The sequence below is a fragment of the Theropithecus gelada genome, chromosome 16, assembly GCF_003255815.1.
Source record: "Theropithecus gelada isolate Dixy chromosome 16, Tgel_1.0, whole genome shotgun sequence".
In the NCBI taxonomy this organism is placed as follows: Eukaryota; Metazoa; Chordata; class Mammalia; order Primates; family Cercopithecidae; genus Theropithecus; species Theropithecus gelada.
Genome location: NC_037684.1, coordinates 72,550,061 through 72,575,284, shown reverse-complemented (window position 1 = coordinate 72,575,284; position 25,224 = coordinate 72,550,061). Strand labels below are relative to the sequence as shown.

At 52.3% G+C, this 25,224-nt stretch overlaps 2 protein-coding genes across 7 annotated transcripts in view; one reads left to right on the top strand and one right to left on the bottom strand.

Moving 5' to 3' along the window:
• The window catches only part of DHRS7B (dehydrogenase/reductase 7B), a 66,509-nt gene extending 64,297 nt beyond the window's left edge, over window positions 1–2,212 (top strand). For 3 of the 4 annotated variants that reach the window (XM_025361244.1, XM_025361242.1, XM_025361241.1), the window contains one exon: window positions 1,128–1,603. In XM_025361244.1, the coding sequence (XP_025217029.1) occupies window positions 1,128–1,333 (206 nt within the window). In that variant the 3' untranslated portion in view covers window positions 1,334–1,603. Of the gene's footprint in view, window positions 1–1,127 lie in introns of all 4 variants that reach the window. The other variant, XM_025361245.1, reaches the window with a different exon arrangement.
• Window positions 2,213–8,164: 5,952 nt separating this feature from the next.
• TMEM11 (transmembrane protein 11) lies at window positions 8,165–24,398 on the bottom strand. 3 transcript variants are annotated; one of them, XM_025361247.1, is made up of 3 exons: window positions 23,826–24,398; window positions 20,702–20,993; window positions 8,165–9,065 (listed from the first exon to the last, which is right to left on the bottom strand). In XM_025361247.1, coding segments are annotated over exons 2-3 (519 nt in total). In that variant the 5' UTR covers window positions 20,704–20,993; window positions 23,826–24,398; the 3' UTR covers window positions 8,165–8,548. The 3 variants fall into 3 exon arrangements, with proteins under 3 accessions (XP_025217032.1, XP_025217033.1, XP_025217031.1); XM_025361248.1 differs by having other exon boundaries at window positions 23,192–23,890; XM_025361246.1 differs by lacking the exon at window positions 20,702–20,993.
• Between the last annotated feature and the right edge of the window lie 826 nt (window positions 24,399–25,224).

Genomic DNA, 25,224 nt, shown 5'->3' with positions numbered 1-25,224 from the left:
TTCCTACTTTTCTGCATTAACAAAAACACCATGAGAACAGACATTGGTGAGGGAGCTCAGGCAAGCTGGACAACTTAGTAGTGGTTTCCTGTGGCTAGGCACACCTGTAATCTCAACACTTTGGGAGGTCAAGTCAGGAGGATCACTTCAGCCTAGGAGTTTGAGACCAGTCTGGGCAATAGTGCGAGACCTTGCCTCCACAAAAAATATGAAAATTAGCCAACCATGGTGGCACCGCCTGTAGTCCAGCTACTCAGGAGGCTGAGTCAGGCAGGAGGATTGCTCGAGTCCAGGAGGTCGAGGCTGCAGTAAGCCATGATTGTGCCACTGCACTCCAGCCTGGGCAACAGAGCGAAACCCTGTCTCAAAAAAAAAAAAAAAAGTGGTTTCACATGGTCTGTGCTAGTGGCCGCTCCTGTGTGCCTGCCAGCTGGTCCTACTTTGCTGGCAAAATTGTCAAATTACTAGGGTAGAAGGAACATCAGTTGCTGTTAACCTAACACCTCCTTCTAATCTCTTCCAGCTGTCCCTTCTAACACTTAAAACAAACTAAGGATTTCTTCCTGTTTCTCATCCAGTTAGTACTTGACATCGAGAACAGGGACATGTGTCTGCTCCTGACTCAGTGAGCTTGTGCCTGTGGGCGTCAGTAGTCCCCAGCCACCTCTGTCTGGCCACCCTGAAGCCAGGCTACCCAAGACAAATGAGGTGGCACAACATCCCTTAGTCTTCAGTTGTTCTAACAGGCACACGTTTCCCAGGTCAGGAAGCTGCTTTTCAGATGCAGTGGGAGGGGCTCACTCTGTGCCTTTGCTGTGGACCACCAGGCAGACAGACTCACTTTGGTTCCAAGCCCTGGCTGGGATCCTCAGTCTACCTTGTTTCCACATCCCACCCCGCTCTCGCTTCCCCCACTGACCCACATCCAGCTGCAAAATGGTTCCTCCTTTCCTGGGAGCATGGAATCCTCAGGGGTGGTGGCACACCACCGGCTTCCTGGCCCTGGGAAGAGCTTCGTGGTGGGAAAGGCAGCAGGCTGACCTGACGGCTCACATCAGCTCCACTCCTCAAGAGGGACCTCTGCTTCCAAGTTAGTTCATGTGTTTCTTTTGTTTTATTTATTTTAGTTATGGACACCACCACAGCCCAGGGCCGAAGCCCCGTGGAGGTGGCCCACGATGTTCTTGCTGCTGTGGGGAAGAAGAAGAAAGATGTGATCCTGGCTGACCTACTGCCTTCCTTGGCCATTTATCTTCGAACCCTGGCTCCCGGGCTCTTCTTCAGCCTCATGGCCTCCAGGGCCAGAAAAGAGCGGAAATCCAAGAACTGCTAGTATTCCGACCAGCCAGAGCCAGGGCAGAGAAGCAGCGCTCTTAGGCTTGGTTCCTCTACAAGGGACAGTTGTATTTGTTGAGACTTTAATGGCGATTTGTCTCACAAATGGGAAAGATTGAAGAAACACGTCTCACGCAGATCTGCTGGCAGAGGAAGAGAACCAAAAACGGCAGCAAGCTTCCTCCCAGGGTGAGGGGAGACACTTCCGGAGTAAACGTGGAGCTGGGGTTTAACCCTAAAACCAAGAAATAAACATCTCAAACAGTAAGAGTGGTAGTCTTCAAGGACTAGAACCTTGTGTCCTTTGAATTCTGGCCCTGCCAGCTCCTCGAAATTGTTTCAACCTTGGAATCAGAAGATGTGATGTCACCTGACCCAGCTGCTTTTGTATTTGACTGAAACCTCATTGTTTGGGCAGAAAGGCCACCTCCAGTACTCAAGGGAGAAAGCTGTAGTTTCAAGAAGTCAGTAGTCACACCCATTTCCGGGCCCTGTGATTATCTCATCCAACATAAAAAGCGGGCCAGTATGTAATGGCTTATTTGGCGTATCCCAAGGGATGGCTTTAGCACCTCATGGGAATTCCCGTTTCTCTCTTAACTCTCACTGCATCCCTGTAGGATGCCAGGCACCACTCCAAGCAGAAGGTGACCGTACTAAAGAGAGAGCAGCCAAAAGGGAGAGGAGGATGCTACATGGCCCCGTGCATCCCTCTAGAAGTAAAACCATCAAATTGGCCAGCTGGGCGGATTCTACAGCAGCCCCTGGTCTGGTGGAAGTGAGCCTTGGTTAGCTGTGACGAGTTGGATCATAGCCAGAAAGAATGCCTGTTTCTGCCTTTCTGATTTAGTAAAAATACATGGTTGAGGCTCACTGAGTAGGTCAAGTTCATTTCTAGTGTTTAGGAAGAAACTTTTCCTGTTATTGAAACTGAAAATTGAAATGTAGGTCCACTGCAGACTTCCCCAAATTGGATTACAAATCTCCTATCATATCATACTGACATCTTGCATCATGTCCCAACTCTGGCCTTGTTGAGCCTATATTTTATGACCATTATATAACATTGGCAGCAACCTTTTTTTTTTTTTTTTTTTGAGACGGAGTCTCGCTCAGTCGCCCAGGCTGGAGTGCAGTGGCGCAATCTCGGCTCACTGCAACCTCCGCCTCCCGGGTTCAAGTGATTCTCCTGCCTTGGCCTCCCAAGTAGCTGGGACTACAGGCACATGCCACCACACCCAGCTAATTTTTGTATTTTTAGTAGAGGCGGGGTTTCACCACGTTGGCCAGGCTGGTCTCCATCTCTTGACCTCATGATCTGCCTGCCTCGGCCTCCCAAAGCACTGGGATGACAGGCGTGAGCCACCGCGCCTGGCCTGAGCTTGTATTTTAAACAGCTGCCCTAGACAGATGATAAAAATGGCCACAGCCAGCCTTTGGTTAGGGTGTCAGAGGGTTTCAGGTTTCCTGGGAGGAGGAGGACAAATGGGTGATTAGATCTGGTGACTTGTCCCAGCTCCTGACGCTTCCTGGACGTTCCAGGAGCCTCTGGGTAAAATGTGGACACAGACATGATGGGTCTTTCTTCATTTTCCAGGTAAATTGTCAACCTCCCTCCTGACATGGAAGAGAAGGGTCTCCTTAGTGTTCACACTGGAGACAGTAGACTCAGGCAAGAGCTGGAACTGAGACAGCAGCGGCACCTGTCTAAAGCTCAGCCCGAGTCTAAGGTTGAATGAAAGTGCCGAGCACACAGCAGGTTTCCAGGAAATGGCAGCAATGAAGGGCGCTGTCCCTCTAGATGGAAACGAGAGGACGTTTGTCCTTGGATGCTATTGGCTGCCACGCTCAGAGGCACCTGGTGTCCAGGTGCTGTCCTTTCCTCTCCATTATATAACATGGTCAGCAACTGGAGGTTGATGTGATAGGTTGCCCTCAAAGGAATGCAAGTTTAGCAACCATGTACTCCATCATCAGAAGACAGGAACGTCACATATGTTGTTGAGGTTGTTGGTTTTGGGGCCATTGTGACCTGACTCACAGCTGGGGTGCATGGAGCTTGGGCTGGCATTAAATATTTCTTAACCTACATACCACCTATTAGTTGTAAGTGGTTGGATTGCAGCCAGAATAAACACCTGCTTTCATGTTGTTTCTTTTTTGTTTTTTTTTTTTTGAAATGGCCTCGGCCTCCCAAAGTGTTGGGATTACAGGCGTGAGCCACCGTGCCTGGCCTCTTTTTCTTTTTTCTTTTTTTTTTTTTTTTTGAGACAGAGTCTCGCTCTGTTGCCCAGGCTGGAGTGCAGCGGCATGATCTCTGCTCACTGCAAGCTCCACCTCCTGGGTTCACACCATTCTCCCGCCTCAGCCTCCTGAGTAGCTGGGACTACAGGCGCCTGCCACCACGCCCGGCTAATTTTTTTGTATTTTTTAGTAGAGACAGGGTCTCACCATATTAGCCAGGATGGTCTCGATCTCCTGACCTCGTGATCCACCCGCCTCGGCCTCCCAAAGTGCTGGGATTACAGGCGTGAGCCACCGTGCCCAGCCTCTTTTCTGAAATGGAATTTTGCTCTTGTCGCCCAGGCTGAAGTACAATGGCATGATCTCAGCTCACTGCAACCGCCACCTCCTGTGACTCACCTTCAAGTGATTCTCCTGCCTCAGCCTCCCGAGTAGCTGGGATTATAGGTGTGCGCCACCATGCCCAGCTACCACCTTTCTAATTTATTAAAAATACATGGTTGAGGCTTACTGAGTAGGTCCAGTTCATTTCTAAAGTTTATTTCCTCCCAATTAAAGTGGTTAGCAACTGGCGATTGACGTGCTAGACCAGCCAGATCTCAATATTATTGTTTACTTATCCAGCATTCTAAAAACCTCAAATCACTTTCTAAAACTTAACTTTATAAACTTTATATTTTGCCATATAAACTATAACACAAACTGAAGAATTGTTAAAATCTATCTAAATAAAGCTGTTTGCCAAAGGCAGAGTCTGAGGCCCACTGTTCTTGAGGAGGAGGTTGCTGAGTCCCAGAGGGGACCTGTTAAAGTCGCACCAACACCAGACAGACGCTCTTCTTGGCCTCAGAGGCTGAGGACTAAAAGGGCCTGCAGCTGTGCTCTTTCATGTCCATGTTGTCTTGGGTCGCTGGAGTTCAGTGTCCCTTCCTGGAGACAGCCGTGGTTTGGATAATGTGGGACTTACTGAGCCTTTAGAATTCTCCCAACTTAGCAGCTGAAGCACCTTCCTGTGGGTGGGCCCCACGTGCACTGCTCCAAAGCAAGAAGCCCAGCCACAGCCCCGGTTCAGCTGATGGCCTTTGAGCAACCTTCATTGCTCTTGGATTTTCACATCAGTGTTTGAACATGGACGTTGCCAGCAGGGTTAGCGATGCTGCCGTTCCACTTTCTCTTTTCTGTCTTCAGAGGGTTTTTGCCTCCTTCTCTTTCAGCCTGAAATTCTGCTGGGGAGGTCTGAAAAGCATGATTTTTCATTGGTTCTGCCTTCAGATACCTGATGAAGTTCAAAGACACTTTACACTTTGCTCTTTAAGCCCCTTGGTGTTTCACATCATGCCAAAACCAGAGACGGAAAAATAAAACCAATTAGCTTTTCCGAACAGCAGCGCCTCCATGCAGGGCAGAGGGGCCGTAGCTGATGAGTGAATCGCAGAAATAGTGTACAGCCCTGGGCGCCCTGCCCACCTCCCAGCAAGTCGCCCTTCCTTCCCTCAGGGCCCAGCAGCTGCTGCAGCAGATGTGAAAACTCTGGAGGGAGCTAACAGACCAGAACGAGGAGATCCAGTTTGATCAGTTGTCCTTTTACATAACGGCTCTTCACTCTTCTCTGAAATTGGGTGGGGATGGGTAGCTAAAACTAATTTACTAGATTAATGACACCATCTATTCCCTAAAGTGGTCCATGTATGACTCATTTAAGTGGATTTTGCACAGGAGGGCCCCAGTAACTTGGCCTTTGCTTTCTCTCAGCAGTTACTGAATGCTGTTTTAAAAAAAAGAAAAAAATTGGCCAGGCGCGGCAGCTCATGCCTGTAATCCCAGCACTTTGGGAGGCCGAGGCAGATGGATCACCTGAGGCCAGGAGTTCAAGACCAGCCTGGCCAGCATGGTGAAACCCTGTCTCTACTAAAAAGACAAAAAATTAGCCAGTCGTGGCAACCTGTAATCTCAGCTCACTTGGGAGGCTGAGGCAGGAGAATTGCTTGAACCCAGGAGACAGAGGCTGCAGTGAGCTGAGATCACGCCATTGTACTCTAGCCTGGGCGACAGAGAGACCCATCTCAAGAAAAAAAAAAATTATTTTTTGGAGACAGGGTCACACTCTGTCGCCCAGGCTGGAGTGCAGTGGCAAGATCACAGCTCACTGCATCCTCAACCTCTGAGGCTTGAGCAATCCTCCCTCCTCCAACTCCTGAGTAGCTGGGACCACATTTGCATACCACCACATCTGGCTAATTTTCGTCTTTTTTTTTGTAGAGACAGGTCTTGCTATGTTGCCCAGACTGGTCTTGAACTCCTGGACTCAAGTATTTAATGGTCCTCCTCCCTCAGCCTCCCGATGTGCCGGGATTACAGGCATGAGCTACTGCACTCAGCCTTTGAATGCTATTTCTTCAGAAGTACTGTCGCATATCACAGATGACCATAAGCGACTTGTCAGCAGCTCTGCCGTGACTGATCCTCTAGGCAGGACAATGGCAGGAACAGAGAAGTCAGCACTGACAGTGGGGAGGGAGGCGCACTTCTGCTTCTCACTGCCAGCCTCAGGCATATGAAACCACTGCCTGCTGTCCACACCAGCACCTCATCCCCATCTCCCTGGTCAGGGGTCACGTAACTAAGATGGCATTTCAGAACCTGGGTTAATACATCCAACAAGAATCACTTGGCTCAGTGCAGCTTGGGAAACGGTGGAAGAGCTACCCGTTTGCGCCTGGCTTCTACTTCGGGCGAGGGCTTCTGCTCAGCTGACTTGAGGTTGCCTCAACTTGTCTGGCTTGTCCAGCTTGTGCCTTCTAGTCAACTCCCCCATGAAATCTAACTTGTCGGCAGAGCACTTCCAGGCCAGGCATGGGGCTCCCTTTCCAAATCTGGGCATTATTTAAAAACAAAAAAACAAAAAACCTGCCCAGCAGGCTCAGATGCCAGCACTCAGACACCTGAGGGGTCACGGGCAGCTGCATTTCAACTCACACTGCCGTCGAGATGAGGCATGTTTTTCCGGGATCAGTTGTGTGGCTAAGGCAGTTCCCTCTTTACCATTATTCCAGGTGCCTAGAGACTGCCACGTAAACAATGGTGCACACTCAACACCGTCATGCCCCCCGCACTCAACTGAGTGATAAGTATTTCTAAATCTCTTGGAATTAAATCAAAGTTTCTTAAACTTTCTGTGGGCCATGGGTCCCTTTTAAAAATCTTGAAAAGCTCTCAATCTCCCCTACAAAAAATGGCCCAATCACCCCTTGTGAAGCCTTCCCACGCACCCCTCCATGACTCTGTGACGTCAGGTCTTCCTGATGGAGCTTTTAAAACTAGGTGAGAAACCACTTTGGCTATCTCTTACAGATTGGCCTGGCCGGGCACGGCAGCTCACACCTCTAATCCTGACACTTTGGGAGGCCGAGGCAGGCACATCACTTGAGGCCAGAGACCAGCCTGGCCAGCACGGCAAAATCCCGTCTATACTAAAAGTAACAAAAATTATCCGGGCATGGTAGCACACACCTGTAGTCTCAGCTACTCGGGCCTGAGGCAGGAGAATCACTTCAACTCAGGAGGTAGAGGTTGCAGTGAGCCGAGGTCACGCCACTGCACTCCATCGTGGGTGACAGAGCAAGACTCTGTCTCAAAAAAAAAAAAAAAAAGAAAAAAGAAAAAAAATGATTGGCCTTCAGAAGGAGGTGCCATGTGGCTCTTCAGGGATGAATGGGCTTTAGGAAGGCAGAAGTAAAGACAGGGGCCCTAGCCTTTTTGTGGAAGCGATCATTTCCCATTTACCCAAGGCCTTAGAGCAAGCTTGTCCAATCACCAACCAGCAGCCCACGGGCCTCATGCAGCCCAGGACGGCTTTGAATGTGGCCCAACACAAATTTGTAAACTTTCTTAAAACATTATTATTATTATTATTATTATTTTAGCTCATCAGCTATCATTAGTGTTAGTGTATTTTATGTGTGGTCCAAGACAATTCTCTTTCCAGTGTGGCGCAGGGAAGTCAAGATTGGTCACCCCTGCCTTAGAGGAAACGTGGCAGGTGATGCAGTCTACCCTTCGGTGTGAGGGAGGAGCACTGGCTTGGCTCCTGTGGAACAGGGAGCACTGCGGCCAGGGGGTGCTTCCAAGATCGCTCTGAGGGCTTTTCTGTCAGCCAAGGGCAATGGGTTGATAAACTCAGGGTCCACAGCAGGAAGAGTTTCGGTGCTTCAAAGAAAACACAGTGTTCAGATCTCTGAAGAGGGATCCTAGAGCCCAGAGTTCCCCATGTGAACCCAAGTGAAGACCCAAAGGCCTCCAAGCCTCATCACCTTATCCTACCATGTTCCTGAACAGCATGGTAGCAGTGCTGGCCTTCAGAATGATGAGGCCAACGCGAGCCAGGAGACTGCTCCTGCGCGGGGTTTGGGCCCAGGACTACCTCGGATCTAGGCTTGTCGTCGCTGTAACTGGTAACACTGGGCCGCAGCTAAGAACAGGGCAGGGTGGCTACCACAGCACCTGCTGCTTCCACGTACAAGCCGCCACCTAGAGCGGATGTGCAGCAGCAGCTGCAGGCAGACATGGACAGAGAGAACAGCGGGAGTTGAAATTCTCATAATTTTAATGGTCAATAGCTTCTGGTGGGCTCTGGATGGTACAGTTAAACAATAGACTTAAAGACCTCCCCCAAAGCACGTCCACACCCCCTCAGCAGCGTCTGCCTCCATCAGCGTTCCACTGCCCAATCGGACTTCCACAGCCTCAGACCCCCCTCTTGGGTTATGGAAATCCACATCTTAGTGTAATGAGCTGAAAAACCCTGGGTACACCCGTGATCTGTTATTTTTTAAAAATAACAAATATTAAGCCAAACACCTTCCCAGGCTCTGCTGCCTCACAGAGTGAGAAACGTGACTGTGGCGATCTGAAGACTCTGTTGTCTCTTGTGGGCCAGGTGGTTTTTGCTTCGCTCCCTGTTCTACTGAGATCATACGGCATAGAGTTCGTAAATCTTCTTTACACAGTACACCAGGGCGGCCAGTGCTATCGTGTTGTGCAGTCTCTTTCTGTGCAGGTCGTCCTTCCGGACCAGCACCACTGGGGTGGAGGAGGTGAGTGTGTGCAGAGGCAGGCGCGACAGTTTATAGGCGTCGTACTCCACTTGGTACTTGCAGCAAGGGTCAAACTGCCAGGAGATCCCATAGAGGGTGCAGCAGGCCAGGCTCAGCACACCAGCGGGCAGGGAGATGTAGTGGGAATAATCTAAGGGCAGCGCCAACGGGGTGAAGAGGCAGGCGGTGCCCGCCAGCACGGCCGTCTTGTGCAGGCAGTTGCCCACGGTGATCCAGCGGGCCGTCTCGTCGCCGATGCGCGTGGGCTCAATCACAATGTACTTGTACTGGGCTTCCAGGGCCTGCTCCAGCTCGTACTCAAACTGGTCTTGGGCATTCTCCCCATTGTAGATCTCGTGCACAATGTAGCAGTCTGTGGCCGACAAGCTCACCCTTTTGACGGAGGGGGCAGGAGAGGGAGAGAGAGAGAGAGAGGATGATTAGGCTGAGCAGCACTTAACTGTGTTTCGATGCTGGGGGAGGTCTGAGCCTGCACTGCGGAGAGCACATTTCCCTGAGGTCCTTATCTCCTTCAGATCCCAACACAAGACAATCAGCAAAAAGTACTTTTCCTGAAATAGTGAAATAAGCCTGGGCGCAGTGGCTCACACCTGTAATCCTAGCACTTTGGGAGGCTGGGGTGGGTGAATCATGAGGTCAGGAGTTCAAGACCAGCCTGGCCAATATGGTGAAACCCTATGTCTACTAAAGATACAGGTGTGGTGGCGCATGCCTATAATCCCCGTTATCTACTCGGGAGGCTGAGGCAGGAGAATCATTTGAACCTGGGAGGCAGAGGTTGCAGTGAGCCGAGATTGTGCCATTGCACTGCAGCCTGGGTGACAGGACGAGACTCTGTCTCAAAAAAAAAAAAAAAAAATTTAGATATAAAAAGGCAGGAAAAGGAGTACCTCGATGTTTAAAAGAACAAACACAGGCCTGGTGGTTAGCCTAAGGCTGTGGACCAACTGATCTGAGTCAGCAAAGGAGCCTAAAGGGGAAAGAAGGATTCGCACAGTCACATGGGCGCACACGGCAGCACGAGGCCAACAGCCCGAGAGCTGCTCTTAATCAGGGCAACTGCAGGAGGATTCTCACTGCAAACCACAGGCCTCAGGACAGATCATGCTAAGCCCTTGCCCTCCACACGGTTCCTAAGTAGTCATCCTGGGCCCACAGAACAGAGGCACAATGGAAGAGCTCTGCCTTGGGCGAAATCCAAACTCCTTTGGCTCTCCTGGGAGGCCAGGCCACATGAGCCCTGGGTGCCCTTCCCGGATGGCAGCAGCCTCCTGCTCCTCCCCACCACGGAGGGGAGAACAGGAGACCCAGGACACTAGCCCACTGCATAGGAAAAGCGACCCTTTCCCTGACTTAGGAAAAGACGGCACTTCAAGGACGGTAGCGGCCCCCAAATGTAGTGGGCAGGAGGGTCAACTGAGGGGCTTCAAAACATCCAGCCAGCAATGCCACCGATTCCGGCCCTGCAGGCCCAGGCCCCTGCCCCACCGGCAAATGCCACTCATTTGCATCAGAAACACAGCCACAGAGACCACACAAGGGGCTTTCCCCCTGGGACTGGGGTGCGTGCCATGACCCCAAGCAGCAGCAGATCCACCACATGGAAGGCGCAGCTCTGCAGCAAGGCCAGACAGCAGCCCGGCGGCAGCCCCAGCAGTGACCGTGGGCCAAGCTGCATTTTAGGCAGTCTGGCTTTTCTTGGTTTCAGGCCTTGCGGTCCAAATTTCCCACCCAAAGCAGAATCTTCTTCACCTGTGGCGGGCAGGCCTGAATACAGGGCTACCCACGCCTTGTCATTTTTCCTTGGCTGGTTTCAGCTGAGACAGATCTTTTTTTTTTTTGAGACGGAGTCTCGCTCTGTTGCCCAGGCTGGAGTGTGGTGGCCGGATCTCGGCTCACTGCAAGCTCCGCCTCCCGGGTTCAGGCCATTCTCCTGCCTCAGCCTCCTGAGTAGCTGGGACTACAGGCACCTGCCACCTCGCCCGGCTAGTTTTTTTGTATTTTTTTTAGTAGAGACGGGGTTTCACCATGTTAGCCAGGATGGTCTCGATCTCCTGACCTCGTGATCCGCCGGCCTCGGCCTCCCAAAGTGCTGGGATTACAGGCTTGAGCCACCGCGCCCGGCCAGCTGAGACAGACCTTTCTGCATCTCCGCAACGCCACTCTGCATCCTACTTTTCCATTATCTGCTCATCCGTGAGAAGTCTTGATCTGAGCCCTGACAGGGACACTGCTAGACACAGCTCTTGAGGCTGGTTCAAGTTTTCCAACTCATGGCTCCTACGGCTGTGCAGAGCCATGTTCCTCAGTGCAAAGCTGCCCCTTCCCTCAGCACACCCTGGTCCCCAGGATGGTCAAACTCATCTGACTAAAGGACACGAGGTTCTAGGGACCTGCTGGTCACTGCTCCCCTGCCGGAGTCCACGCCCCTCCCACTGGGAGGCTCTGGCACAGTGTACTAGGCCACACAAGGGTCAGTGTGGCCCATCTACCTGAGGCTCTGACAGGAACTAGCTTCCTTTAGGGGCCAACGAGAAGCACAGCCCTCAGTGTGCACAGACGCGAAGGTCCCGTCCGCCCGGCCTGTCCTGGCACGCACACCTGGCTGCCATGCAGAGGAAAGTTATGGAGAGCTGAGCCACCCTGCCATCGGCCATAACATGGGAGCGACAAATGAAGACATTCATAACAAGCCACCCTCAGCCCAGCATGAAAGTAACTCCCTCCAGCCTCCTTCAAAGATGGGAGCAATTCCAAGTGAAGGATGGTGGAAATCCGACTGTCAGGGTAAACTTCAAGGAAAAAGAACAGGCAATCACAGTCCTTCCTACAACTGAGACTCCTCCCAGCTCAAAGCTTTCAGCAAACAAAGAAGCAAACCTAACAGGCTAGGTTTCATGCCGGTTGGATGAACAACTGGTGAACGATCTTATGTGGCCACATTCAAGATGAAAGTCATTAGTAATGGGCTGACTGTGCCCCCAAACATGGGGGCCCTACCCCCTGGGTGGGAACCACTTTCATAAAAGGCACTGGCTTGGACCTGGGCAAAGGGAACTCTTTATCCTGAAAAAGTCACTGTAACGAAGCTGGGCTAAGGCAAAGCCTCCTAATTCAATCATAGGCCCTAATTAAACTGCATGCACTGGGGAGAAATCAGTTCGCTGCGGGTGGGACAAGAGCCTCCTAAACTTGGGTTGCTGCCAAGCCGCCTGTGACTGTGTGCCAGTGTCGTGGCTGCCTTGCCAGGGGTGAACTGATGAGCTGTTACTGTAAGACTGCACGAGCAGCTTCTGTGGGGAAAGGAGGGGTTTCCTTCTAAAGTCCTCGGTGGAGTTTTTCCATTTGGTCTGAGAGGAGAGGTGAGGGAGAGGCCAGCTGTTACTCCCAGGCAGGATTCAACAGTTTTTATTTTTGAGACAGGTTCCTGCGCTGTCACCCAGGTAGAAGTGCAGTGGTGTGATCTCTGCTCATTGCAGCCTTGACCTCTCGGGTTCAAGCGATCTTCCCACCTCTGCCTCCCGAGTAGCTGGGACTACAGGTGTGTGCCACCGCGCCTGGCTGCATGGCTAATTAAAAAAAATTGTTTTGTACAGATGGGGTTTCGCCATGTTGCTCCGGCTGGTCTCGATCTTCTGGGCTCAAGTGTTCCGTTTGCCTTGGCCTCCCAAAGTCCTGGGATTAACAGGCATGAGCTACCGCATCCAGCCAGATTCAGCATTTTAAAAGCACCTACAGCAAACAAGCACACCTGAGGCAGGGTCTTCACTGGCGCTGGGGGCGGAAGGCCAAGCAGTGCCCCCACATGCTCAATTGAGAAATGAGTGGCGGCCGCGCAATGGGCTGGCTGTGGCCCTGGGTGTAGGGAGAGGGGCGGGGCCTCCACTCTCAGGTGGGAGCACTCCTGGCCAAGAGAACTCCCTTCTGGTCTCAAGTCCATCGGCCAAGAGGAGCAGAGAGGCCAGATAACAAGGTCGGGGTGGAGGGCCAAATTGTGTCCCCATCTTGAGACCGAAATGGAGTTGCTTCCAAGTCAGCTTGTGCATCCTACTGACTGTCAAAGCCAGGCCAGGGACACCTCGGGGCGGGTCCCAGAGGCAGGCTTCCTCCCTCAGGAACACTCAAAGCAAAAGGGAGGTGTTCAGTTGGGCTTACACAATGCTCTGGCCAACACCCAAATCCACCCGAGTCCGGTGCCCTTCTCTGCCCAGCAGGTCAGCGCCATCCTGAATGTACTGAAAACCACCGTTGGTCCCACAGAGGAAATTCCAGAAACCCCAGCCCCGGAACAGACTGCCCCATCTGGAAACACAGCAGCGGGCAGATGCCACCCCCTCACCCCCTCCGGCCCCCCTGCAAGCCCAGCTGGCACCCACATCTACCCAGACCCCTCTGCAGGCTCCATCGCTTGCTGGGACGGATGGGTGGGTGCATCCACGTATCCCAACCAGCCTAGAAGCAGCGAGAAGCCAAGGCCCTCCAGGCTGTCTCCCACCTCACTGCCGCTGCCAGGTGTGGCCCGCCCCCCAGCACAGGGAGTGAGGAGACTGGGCATCCTCTGCCCTCGGCTGTGGGCAGTCCTGTGAATGACACAGCCGTGAGCAAGTGCGTGGACATGGGGGCACTCGCCAGCACACATCCTGAGATGGTGGCATGGGTCTGCCCCCACCCGCCTGTCAAACCACGGCCCCGGCCTCCTGCAGCCTCGGCATCTTCAAGCGGGCCGGGCACTGTTGCTGCCCACTGTCTAAGACACCTATCCACAGCACAAACACAAAGAGCATAAGCCATACTGCCTCCAAAGAAAGGCAGGGCCCTGCACAACTGTGCCGCCGCCAGCGGCTCACCAATTCTGCTTTTAAAGTCAGTTAGGTTGGCCGGGCGCGGTGGCTCAAGCCTGTAATCCCAGCACTTTGGGAGGCCGAGACGGGCGGATCACGAGGTCAGGAGATCGAGACCATCCTGGCTAACACGGTGAAACCCCGTCTCTACTACAAAATACAAAAAACTAGCCAGGCGAGGTGGCGGGTGCCTGTAATCCCAGCTACTCGGGAGGCTGAGGCAGGAGAATGGCGTGAACCCGGGAGGCGGAGCTTGCAGTGAGCTGAGTTCCGGCCACTGCACTCCAGCCTGGGCGACAGAGCGAGACTCCGTCTCAAAAAAATAAATAAATAAATAAATAAATAAAATAAAGTCAGTTAGGCAAAGGGAATCTCGGTTTCCACTGGGAAAGGACAACACGTGAAGTCTAGGGAAATGGATTTCTAGGATTCCATAAGGCAACAGACCCTATACAGAGATGGCAAGGTTCAAACCAAAACACACACAGATGCACACAAAGCTGCAGGATCCCTCTGTTGGAGATCACGCGACCACGACCAGGCCATCAGCACCCCAACTTCCCGGGACATTGGTGGGAGCGGGGTGCTGTCAGCGCAGACACAGGTTTCTAAGCTGTCACTGCTGGGCCCCTGGGTTCAGGTCTGCACTGCTGACACGGACTGCTAGACTCCTCTTACTTCAGAACCTCGTGGCCATGACCAGGAGCGGTGGCTCACGCCTATAATCCCAGCACTTTGGGAGGCCAAGGTATGCAGATCACTTGATGTCAGGAGTTTGAGACCAGCCTGGCCAACACGGTGCAACCGTCTTTACCAAAAATTAGCCTGGCGTGGTGGTGCGTGCCCGTAATTCCAGCTACTCAGGAGGCTGAGGCACAAGAATCACTTGAACCCGGGAGGCAGAGGTTGCAGTGAGCCAAGAGTGTGCCACTGCACTCCAGCCTGGGTGACGGAAAGAAAAAGAAAAAAAAAAAGAAACTGCCGAGTACTCCCAGGACACAGCCACGTCCAGCCAGCACCTGAGCACCCAGCAGCCACCCATACATGGCTTGCTTCTGCTTGCGGGTCAAACAAAACGGAATGAAGGAAAGAACCCAGTTGGAAGGTTGTCTCAAACCACTGCAGAGCATCACCAGCTGCCCTCCAACTTGTAAGGCCATGGGCCTAAGGACCTGGGTGACCTGCACCCTGGTGCATGGGAGATTTTTTTTTTCCTTTTTTTTTTTTTATTATTATACGGATTTTTTTTTTTTTTTTTAAGTAAGAGCTAGTTGGAATCTTTTGAGCCCTGGGCTTCCTAAGGGACTATATTTTTGCTTTTCATTGCAAGTGTGAAATGACCGGTAAGAGAGCAATTAATAGAGTCTATGGTTAAAAAAAAAAAAAAAAAAAAAAAGAAAGAAAGAAAAAAAAAAAGCGGCCAGGCACAGTGGCTCATGCCTGTAATCCCAGCACTTTAGGAGGCCAAGGCAGGTGGATCACCTGAGGTCAGGAGTTTGACACCAGCCTGGCTAACATGGTGAAACCCCGTCTCTACTAAAAACACAAGAATTAGCCGGGTTTGGTGGCACGTGCCTGTAATCCCAGCTACTCGGGAGCCTGAGGCAGAAGAATTACTTGAACCCAGGAGGCGGAGGTTGCAGTGAGCTGAGATCACGCCACTGCACTCCAGCCTGGGCAACGAGTAAAACTCTGTCAAAAAAAAAAAAAAAAAGGAAAGAAAGAAAGAAAAGAAAGAAAGAAAGAAAGAAAGAAAGAAAGAAAGAAAGAAAGAAAGAAAGAAAGAAAGAAAGAAAGGAAGGGAAGGAAGGACAGACGGACAGACGGACGGACGGAAGGAAGGAAGGAAGGAAGGAAGGAGGTAGCAGCAGTAACAGCAAAGTCTCCAAGCGAAAGCAAGTTCAGGGGGAAAGGCAGAGTTCAGAAGAGTGTGTACAGTATGCTATCTGTAGTGATTTTTAAAAGTCTATTGCTTTTATATACACAGAACATTTCTGAAAGGATACACAAAGACATGATTTTTATGACTGGTCACTAGGGAGGGAACTAAGGGGTTCAGGAAAGAAAAGGGAGGGAGGGCTCTTTCTAGTAAGTGACTTTTGATCCTTTTGAATCTGGCATGATCTCTGGTACTTAAAGATCACTGTCGGAAGTGGGTCTTAACATATGGAAGAAGAAAAGTAAAAGGATCAGTGTCGCTACCCTAAACACATCATGCCAGCACTGAGGTAGCTTTGGATTCTCTGAGCCTTTAGCGCTGGAAGCAGGGGTCAGCCAGTTCCAGCACCTCAGGGGGACTGCTGCAGACCCTGAAGGGGACCGCCGTCTGCTGCCTCAGGATAGCTTGTAGGCACCTGTGAAGTAGGCGTCTTGAACTCCCCTCCCTCAACCTTCAACCAGAGTCAGGCTTCAGGCCCTCCTCTCTCCACTTTAGAGCCCAACTCAGTCAGCTCTCGCAGTCAGCAAAGGAATCCCCTGGGAACACTAGCATGCCAGTTAAAAGGCGGCCACAGTGAAAACTCAGCAGGGCAACTCCACGACCCCTCTGGATGGATGTCACAGCCTGTGCCAGCAGCCATAATCTGGAAGCATCTCCCCAAAAGGCAAGAGCTGCGCAAGAAAGAGCAGGACTGGTCGGTGAGAGCAAAAGATGACCGACAGGAGCGGGGAGAGCAGAATCGCGCCTCCTCCATGAGTGACATGAACGAGTTGCAGTGGCCTGAGCCAGGGATACAACTCTCACACACTCTAAGGCGGCAGAGGTCAGGGACGTGCCGCCGAGAGCCAGCTATAAAGACAGCGAGGGTCTCTGCTGCAGGAGGAGGCGGGCCAGGGTAACACCAGTTCTCTATCACGCTGGGCAGGGAGCACACACGTCTATCACTTTGTCTTTTTTAAAGTGTGGTAAAATACACATAAAATATTCCACCGGAAGCACTTGTAAGCGTACAGTTCAGTGGCACTAAGCACGTGCACACTGATGTACAACCATCACCACCATCCACCTCCAGGATTCCTTTATCTTCCCAAACTGAAACTCTGCCCATGAAACGACCCCCTCATTCCCCACCAACGCCAAGCCCCTGCAAACTACCATTCTACTCTCTACCCCAATGAATCTGACTATACAAGTACTTCATACAAGTGGGAGCATATATAGTATTTGCCCTTTTGTGTCTGGCTTATTCCACTGAGCATAGTCTTCAAGGTTCATGCATGTTGTAGCATGTATCCGAATTTTCTTCCTTTTTAAGGCTGAATAATGTTCCACTGTATGCATAAACCACATTTTGTTAATCCATTCATCTGTGATGGATACTTTGGTTTCCACCACGGGCGATTGTGAATAAAGCTGCTACGAACACGGGTGCACACACATCTCTTTGATTCCTTGCGTTCTTCGGGGGGGGTATATATACCCGGAAGTGGAACTGCTGTGCATCATATAGTAATTCAACTTTGTAGTTTTTTTTGAGGAAACTCCATACTGTTTTGCAGAGCAGCTGGACCATTGTACATTCCCACCAGCAGTGCACAGGAGTTCCCATTTCTCCATATCCTCACCAACACTTGTTATTTTCCGTTTTCTTTCTTTTGAGACACAGTCTCGCTCTACCGCCCAGGCTGGAGTGCAATGGCACCATCTCGACTCACTGCAACCTCTGCATCCCGGGCTTAAGCGAGTCACCTGCCTCAGCCTCCCAAATAGCTGGGACTACAGGCATGCGCCACCATGCCCAGCTAATTTTTGTATTTTTAGTAGAGACGGGGTTTTCACCATGTTGGCCAGGCTAGTCTCGAACTCCTAAGTGATCTGCCTGCCTCGGCCTCCCGAAGCATTGGTATTACAGGCAAGAGCCACTGTACCTGGCCTCTTTTTATTTTTATTTATTTATCTGTTTATTTATTTATTTTGTGGAGACGGAGTTTCACTCTTGTCGCCCAGACTGGAGTGCAGTGGCACGATCTTGGCGCACTGCAACCTCCGCCTCCTGGGTTCAAGCAATTCTCTTGCCTCAGCCTCTCAAGTGGCTGAGATTACAGGCATGTGCCACGACGCCTGGCTAATTTTGTATTTTTAGTAGAGACGGAGTTTCTCCATGTTGGCCAGGCTAGTCTCGAACTCCTAAACTCAGGTGACCCGCCCGCCTGGCCTCCCAAAGTGCTGGGATTACAGGCGTGAGCCACCGCGCCCGGCCAGAATTTTTCTTTTTAAGAATAAGTTTATAATTATTTTTCCCATTATAAAAGAAACACTTTGGCCGGGTGCGGTGGCTCACGCCTGTAATCCCAACACTTTGGGAGGCTGAGGCGGGCGGATCACGAGGTCAGGAGATCGAGACCACAGTGAAACGCTGTCTCTACTAAAAATACAAAAAATTAGCCCGGCACGGTGGCGGGCGCCTGTAGTCCCAGCTGCTCGGGAGGCTGAGGCAGGAGAATGGCGTGAACCCGGGAGGCGGAGCTTGCAGTGAGCCGAGATCGCGCCACTGCACTCCAGCCTGGGCGACAGAGCAAGACTCTGTCTCAAAAAAAAAAAAAAAGAAAAAGAAAAATTCTGTTCAACCCTATATCCGTTGAGGTTAAGGGACCAGACACCCATGGGGGGTCCCTCCTTTCACTGCCAAGAAGAACAGGAGGTGGCTCACTTCCTGCTCCAGAACCTTCTCGGTGTCCATGAAAGGCAGAAGTCTGGATGGGCAGCTTCTCATGGCTGAGGCGTCATGCTGGTGTCTACCCACAGTCCTGCCCAAAAAGAGAAGGACGGTTCCAGCTCCCTGTTTCCCTTGAGCAAACACTGGCCAAGCTGCCAGGCCAGCCACCATCACCTCCCCGGTTCTGAGAGACCCAGCAGAGGCAAATCTGAGTGGAAGCACCCCCATTAGGCCCCTTCCTGGAGTGGGCCGGGCTCACAGGCAGGCCTGAAGCTCCACCGGGGCGGAGGCTGCGTTTCCATCAGAGTCTCCCCAGCACGGGGCCTGAATGTAACAGGTTCCCAAAAGACACAGGTTGGAGGGACATTTGTAATGATTACAGGGATGAGCCACAGGAGTGACAGGAGGGGAAAAACAATGATGGTTATTAAGAGAACTGGTACCGGAAAGAAGTCAACCCATCCGTCAGGTTGCTTTTCGCTTAGTGAACAGGGTCACCTGATCACCTATGACACGGGAGGGGCTGGGCTGGACCTCCACCCGCTTCTGCCTAATTAAGCCCTGCTTCTTCCCGACCCGCAGAAAGCAGAGGAATGAAGCAGCGAAAGCCCGTGCCTCAGACTCAAAGGCACGGGCACGCGGCCCCATGGCCTGAGGACGGCTCCCACAGGCCAAGGAACTTTCACAGGGTACCCAGCCCTTTCGTCTGCTTCAGAGGACGCTTTCCTATTCTGCGCACTGGTAACTGAGCAGCGCTTCTATCTGGGGGGCAGGAACACGGTGCGCCGAGTGTGGGAGCCGAGAGGGTGGATTCAATTATCTCTCAGCTGCCTACCGGCTTTGTGTCCTAGGGTAAAACACCTGGCCCCTCTGAGCCAGTTTCCCGTGTTGTCAAATGGGGCCAGAGGCCCTGGCTCTCCCAGAGGACTGCAGTGAAGAGGGAACAGTCGCCAAGCACTGCCCCTCTGCCTAAGGCACATGTGGCTGTTGAAATTTAAATTAATGAAAATTAGAAATATTAAAAAATTCAGTTCCTGGCCGGGCACAGTGGCTCACACCTGTTAATTCCAGCACTTTGGGGGGCCAGGGCAGGTGGATTCCTTGAGCCCACAAATTTAAGACCAGCCCGGACAACATGGTGAAAGGCCGCCTCTACAAAAAATACAAAAGTGAGCTGGGCGTGGTGGTGCATGGCTGTGGCCCCAGCTACTCGGGAGGCTGGGGTGGGAGAATGCTTTGAGCCAGGGAGACGCAGGTTGCAGAGAGCCGAGATCACACCACTGCACTCCAGCCTGGGTGACAGAGCCAGACCTGTCTCATCAAACAAATAAATAAATTAAAAAAACCTCAGTTCCTCAGACACTACAAATCCTGACAGCCATACGTGGCTAATGGCTGCCCTAATGGACTGCAGGGACACACCAGAAGGAGTCTGTCGTGCCAGAAACTCCTACTGGACAGCCCTGCTCTGAAGAACTGTTATGACTACTACATGGTCGTCAGCTTTTCCTGAGAACTGTGCCCATAAAGTGGCTGCTGGCACCAGGGCGGAACACAGCGGCGGCTGGGAGGTTCCCGGGTGCGCTCGCTCGTGGAGGACTGCCCAGCTCTATCCCCCGCACCTCGCTCATTGAAGAACAGGTGCACACCCACAAGCCAGAGCACAGGAGCCACCTCCCCACCTCCGTGGACCCAGGCGCAGCCCTCCCCTCTTCAGAAAGGGGGGGTCTTCCCTGGAACATGACCTAAAGGACTGAGCCACGGAGGCACACATTCATGCACTTGGAATCCAGGCTGCTTGAGTGAACCAAGGAAAACAGAAATTCTTGAAAACTTGAAGGCACATCAATGCTGAAGAGGATGAACCCCATCCTTACCTACGAATCCAACTTCTGTGGCCAGAACATGTGGCTCTGCCTTTGTTAAGCAGCTGAGCAGAACCCCACAACCAGTGGCTAAACCCCCACACACTTGGGTGCAGATCCCGTATCTGCTCATCTCATCCCAGCCCGAAGGAAACAAAAACTCCCACCACACACAAAAGCGAGCATGGGAGTCTTTCAAGTGAGATTCAATACTCCCAAACCCTGAGAGTGTAAAAGGGAAGGATCAGATCTGAAAGGGAAGCTGTCACCCCAGGACCATGGCCCGACCTGCCCCCTGGGGCTTGTGCTCCCTCTGCTCGCTGGATGAACCTGCAAGGGCCACCTGGGACCAGGCACACCTGAGTTCACAAAGAAGAGGACAGGTCCTGGGGAATGAAGCGTGGCATGGAAAGCTATGGAAGTCAGCCCAGGGAATTGGCTGCTTATAAAATGCTGGAGCAGATGGCCACGCAAGCCAGGGGAGGGGCAGGCCGCAACAAATAACTTCACCCTAAACCTGAACCATTAGCCCAGTGCATCTGGCCCTCTGCACACCCCAGGTTGCCTCATATCATGCTCAGAAGCAGATCAAGTACATCTTCACATGATTATAAAAACAGGAACTCAGAGCACACAGCTATACTCACATTCCAACAATCACGGAGGGCTCAGGGAGGTTCAGGGGCCCTGAGAGAGTGAAGTCAAGCAACCCAAGTAAGACAGGCGGGGCTGTCTGTGAGCTGGTCCGGGCTGGCACACGGTGGCAGAACACAGATACCTGCACTGTGCTTTCCTAGATGGGCAAGTGTGTCTCAAAGACGCCGACAGGACAAGTGGCAATCTGTTTGATGTGCTCGTTGCCAGTGTGCTGAATTTTGGACAAGAATTCAGGTTACAGCTCAGAGTCTGATGTTCTTCATTACAAACACTGTTGGTTCCCTAGATTTAATGGAGTGGAGAGAAAAATCAACATGCAAGCACTACCATTTTGCTATTTCCACCCCTCCTAATTTAGTCGAAACCAGCACTGTCCATATCGTAACTTTCTGCAGTGATGGAAATGTCCTCTACCTGTGCTGTCCAATATGGTAGCCACGAGCCAGAAGTGGCTATTGAGCCTTTGAAATGTGGCTAGTGAGACTGAGGAGCTGAATTCTTCATTTTATTTAATTTTAATGAATTTAAATGTAATCGCCACATGTGGCTGGTGACTACTGAACTGCTGTGTTAATTCAGCACTAATTCTAGAGCTGTGGTTCTAGACTCAACAAGGTAAAGCAAGAACCCACACGCTACACGCGCTAAGCTGGACCATCCAACACACAGCGCTGGCAGTAATAGTGTGGGCAATCTGACACTGGGTGAGGCCTTTAAGTACAGTGCATGCTTCAGAGTTGGTAGCCGCTGGCAAATCTGGCAAGTTTGCCCAAAGCGTCGCTCTGTTCTAGCCCCTTGTCCAAACCAGACACTGTTTCCCTCAGCTTCAGCAAAAGCGAATGCTAACCAGGTGTGAGCAGCAACGGGAGAGAGCACTCGTACAATATGGAGCTGAGATTTAAGTCAGCACAAATGTGACATGGAACAAAGTCATTTAAGAGAGCCATAAACAGCCTACTTCAGTCATAAGAGCCAATAATACACTCAGATCTCCTAATCTAGGGTGCTGGGCCATCAGCTAATCCACCCTGCCCCACCTGAACAGTCATCACCAACTGAGCAGGAATGGAGGGATGCCCAGAAGTCAGCTCGCTAGCCGCACAGCGGGTTATGTTTCCATCCCCTGCTCAGCATGGAAAGAGCTTAGGGAAGCTGGGCTCGGGCAAATGACTTTTCCTACAGAACCTGGCTAGGGGTTTACAGCAAAAGCAAACAGACAGGTAGTCTCCACCCACACCACATTATCTAGGAGAGTTGATGGTGACATCCAAACCACAAAACCAAATGCCACATTCCTGCTGACACACAACATCTGCGTGTATGAGTGGAGCCTTCAGTTCCAGGCCAAAGGTGCAACCTGAGACCAAGCAGGTAAATGCATTGAGTCAAGCTGTCAGGGGATTGAGTCAAGCTGTCAGGTGAGGAACCAAGAACTGGAGAGCACTGTCCTAACCAAAAAGAGTCAGCCACTACCCAGCTTTTCAGGGAGCGTTTCATGTGAAATCTGTTGGCAACTAATTTAAATTCTCTTAAAAACTGTTGAGGTTCAACAGTCAAGCACTGGCTCCAGCTGATGCACTGCTGATTTGCCGACTCCATTTTGAATAAATACTTGTCTCAAGCCAAAGCAAAAACAATTCTCAGGATCTATTTTCTTAGATCAATAAAAGCTTAACCTGTGCTGGCAAGGCTCCTGTTCCCTGCCTGAGGCATCCCTATAAGGCTCTTTTCAGTTGCTTTTAGTCCAACAAGAGGGCGAACGTTTCTAAAACTTTGTTTTCTAAACAGGTTATTTCCTATTACTGTTTGCATTGAATATCTTGAAAATGTTTGCTAGTTTTTAAGGGCATCTGAAAACCATTGAGGTAACTTATTTAAATGGTCCAATCTAAGAAATACCAGGCGGGAGTTAAAAAAACAAAAGTGTGTTTACCACTGCTTTTCCAAGGAAGAGGAAATGCAGAATGGGCGACGTTGGATAACTGGGCTCAAGAATAAAGTGCAAGCAAGCTAACGGACTCTATCACAACTGCCAAACAGGAAGAATCTTCCCAGCTGGGAAAGCCATCTGCAAGCAATAGCAACGAACACGGGATGGAATCAGTCATAGAAAAGGAATAATGCAGAGTAGTTGACAGGCAGAGAAATTTTCTGGTTAGACAATCTTCACCAAAGAGACGCGGGAAGAAACAACAACAGCAAAACCAAAACTTTCCTTTTTTGCTGACCGCTGCTGTTAACAATCAAGCTTTAGCGGATAGTTCATCCAGGTGGCTCCACCAATATACATCCTCTCCCAAAACTTCTAGCGGCTGAACAGCTTCTAGTGGCTTCCACTAGCTGAAACTGCTTCCCAGAAGCAAAAACTGCAACTTGAACATGTAACACGGAAACTACTCCAACCTCATCTTCTAGAAATCAGTTACTCAAATGGAGGTCTCTGTTGGAAGAAACACGCTCCTAGCTCCCTACCCACACACCATTCATTAGGAAAGGTCACTTTAATTGACTTCCACGGCAGGAGCGCTTGCACAGAACCATCCAAAAGTCTCCAGAATCGCCCCTCGAGGAAGTGGCCGGCTCTGGGCCCGGAAGAGACACATGTGGTGGGAGCTAAAGCTCCCTGGTAAACGTGCAGATCAAACTACCCCTGCCGCGGCCGGCCTGCTCTGTGAAGGCTTCACCTTCTTTCTCTCTCCAGGGGCCCTGCCTTCCTCGCCACGTCGGGGGCCGCGGCCGAGATGGCCACGCGCGCGGCCAAGCGGGAAGGGTGCTTCGGCCGCCGATCAGCCCGCGGCTAGGCGGGTCCCTGAGGCCTGCGCTGGGCGCCAGTTCCTCTCCGCACGGCCCGGCCTCGAGCCCCACCCCGCATGGCCGCTGCCCACCTTACCCAGCCCGGCTAACGCCCCTTCCCCTAAGCTCTCCGCCGAAGCCTTCGACCTCGCTCCTACCCGGATCCCGGATCCTCCGGAACTGGAACCCCGTATGCCAGGCGGGGGTCGGGGGAGCCCGGGGATACCAGGGCAGGAAGGCTGCTGCAGCCCCCGGAGGCCGCGCGGGGCTCTCCGGCCCCTGAGCCGCCTGCACCGTGGGCAACAAGCCCTTGGATCTCACCTCTCTCGGGCGCTGCCGCCACTGCTGCCCGGGCCAAGACGCCTCCTTCCCCAAGCGGCCATCTTGGAGACACTCCGCTTGCCAACGTCTCGCGCCAAGGCGGCATCGGGAGAGCAGGCGGGCCGACGGGAAGTGTAGTCCGGCCCGCTGTCCCGGGACGCTCGGCAGGCGGAAGCCGGGCCTGGCGGAACTACCGCGCCCACAAGGCAGCGCGCCAGAAGCCCCGCCCCCGGGGTCGCCGGGGCCCGTAGTCCTTCTGCGAGGGCGCGAGGACCCCCAGGAGCAGTCCTGGTTCAGACATTTTTGAAGAAACTGAGTTCCTGGCGTTCGCAGCCTGGGAGTCACAGGCGCCCACCCACCGGTAGGTCCTTGGGTTTCGAGAGCCAGCCAGCTGAAGGAGAGAGAAGAGGAAAGTGCCTACAACTCCCAGAGCACCGCGCGTAGGCGCCCGGCGCCGCCGTCCCGGCCCGCCAGGCCGCGTCTCCTGCCGGGGACCGCCGCGCTGTTTGCGGGCCTCTAGCGCCCGGCCCCTCCGCGTCGCCCCGCCTGCCCTTCACAGCCTTGGCCCATAAGGTCACCGAGGGGCAGGAGACGCCGCCCGGGTCCTCCTCGGAGTCAGGCGCTGCTCCCGCACCATCCCCCGCCCAATTCAGACTCCGGGGTACTTTGGAGGCCGAGACAGACACACTGTTCCGGCTGCCACGGAGGTCCCTGCTTGCAGGTGCAGGCTGTTAGAGGAGAGGGTCTGAACGCAAGGAAGGGGAATAGCTGTATGATAACTGCTTGAAGGAGAGAGGGCCCTGCGACAGCGACAGCCCTGTTTCAGACAGGGCCTCCAGGCCTCTTAGACTCAGTCCCTGCCACGCACCCACTCTTGTCCTGTCCACTGCGACGGCATAATCTCGGGATCTTTGAAGGCAGATGCGGGGCTAAACCATCCCACCTGACGGGAACCCTGCCCCAGGACCTGACATCTTGTCTGGACACTGCTGTAACGAGTCAGTCAGGAAGGACTAACTGGAACCCAGAGATTCCCAGGTGCTGCTGCCTCAGACCTGTGGACTCTTTGGGGGATCTCTTACAGTTTGTAAACTTCTCAGTTCCTCTACTCCTCCCACACACAACGTTGCTAAACATATTAGTTGGCCCGATAAATACTTGAGCAAAACAAATGCGAAAATCTGCCCCAAATTCAGCCTAGAAGAAGTCCAGCTCGGCGCGTCACACTTCCGTGTAGTGGAACCCCCGTCCCCACCCACCGCAGGCCACAGCAGGACGGCCAGCAGACGGAAAGGCGACCCTCTCATTGTTGAGGATTCCTTTCGATTTCCTTCCAGCTCACGTTCTACCACAGTTTTAGCTGCTTACAATCCTCTCGCCGTCCGTCATCACTTATAGT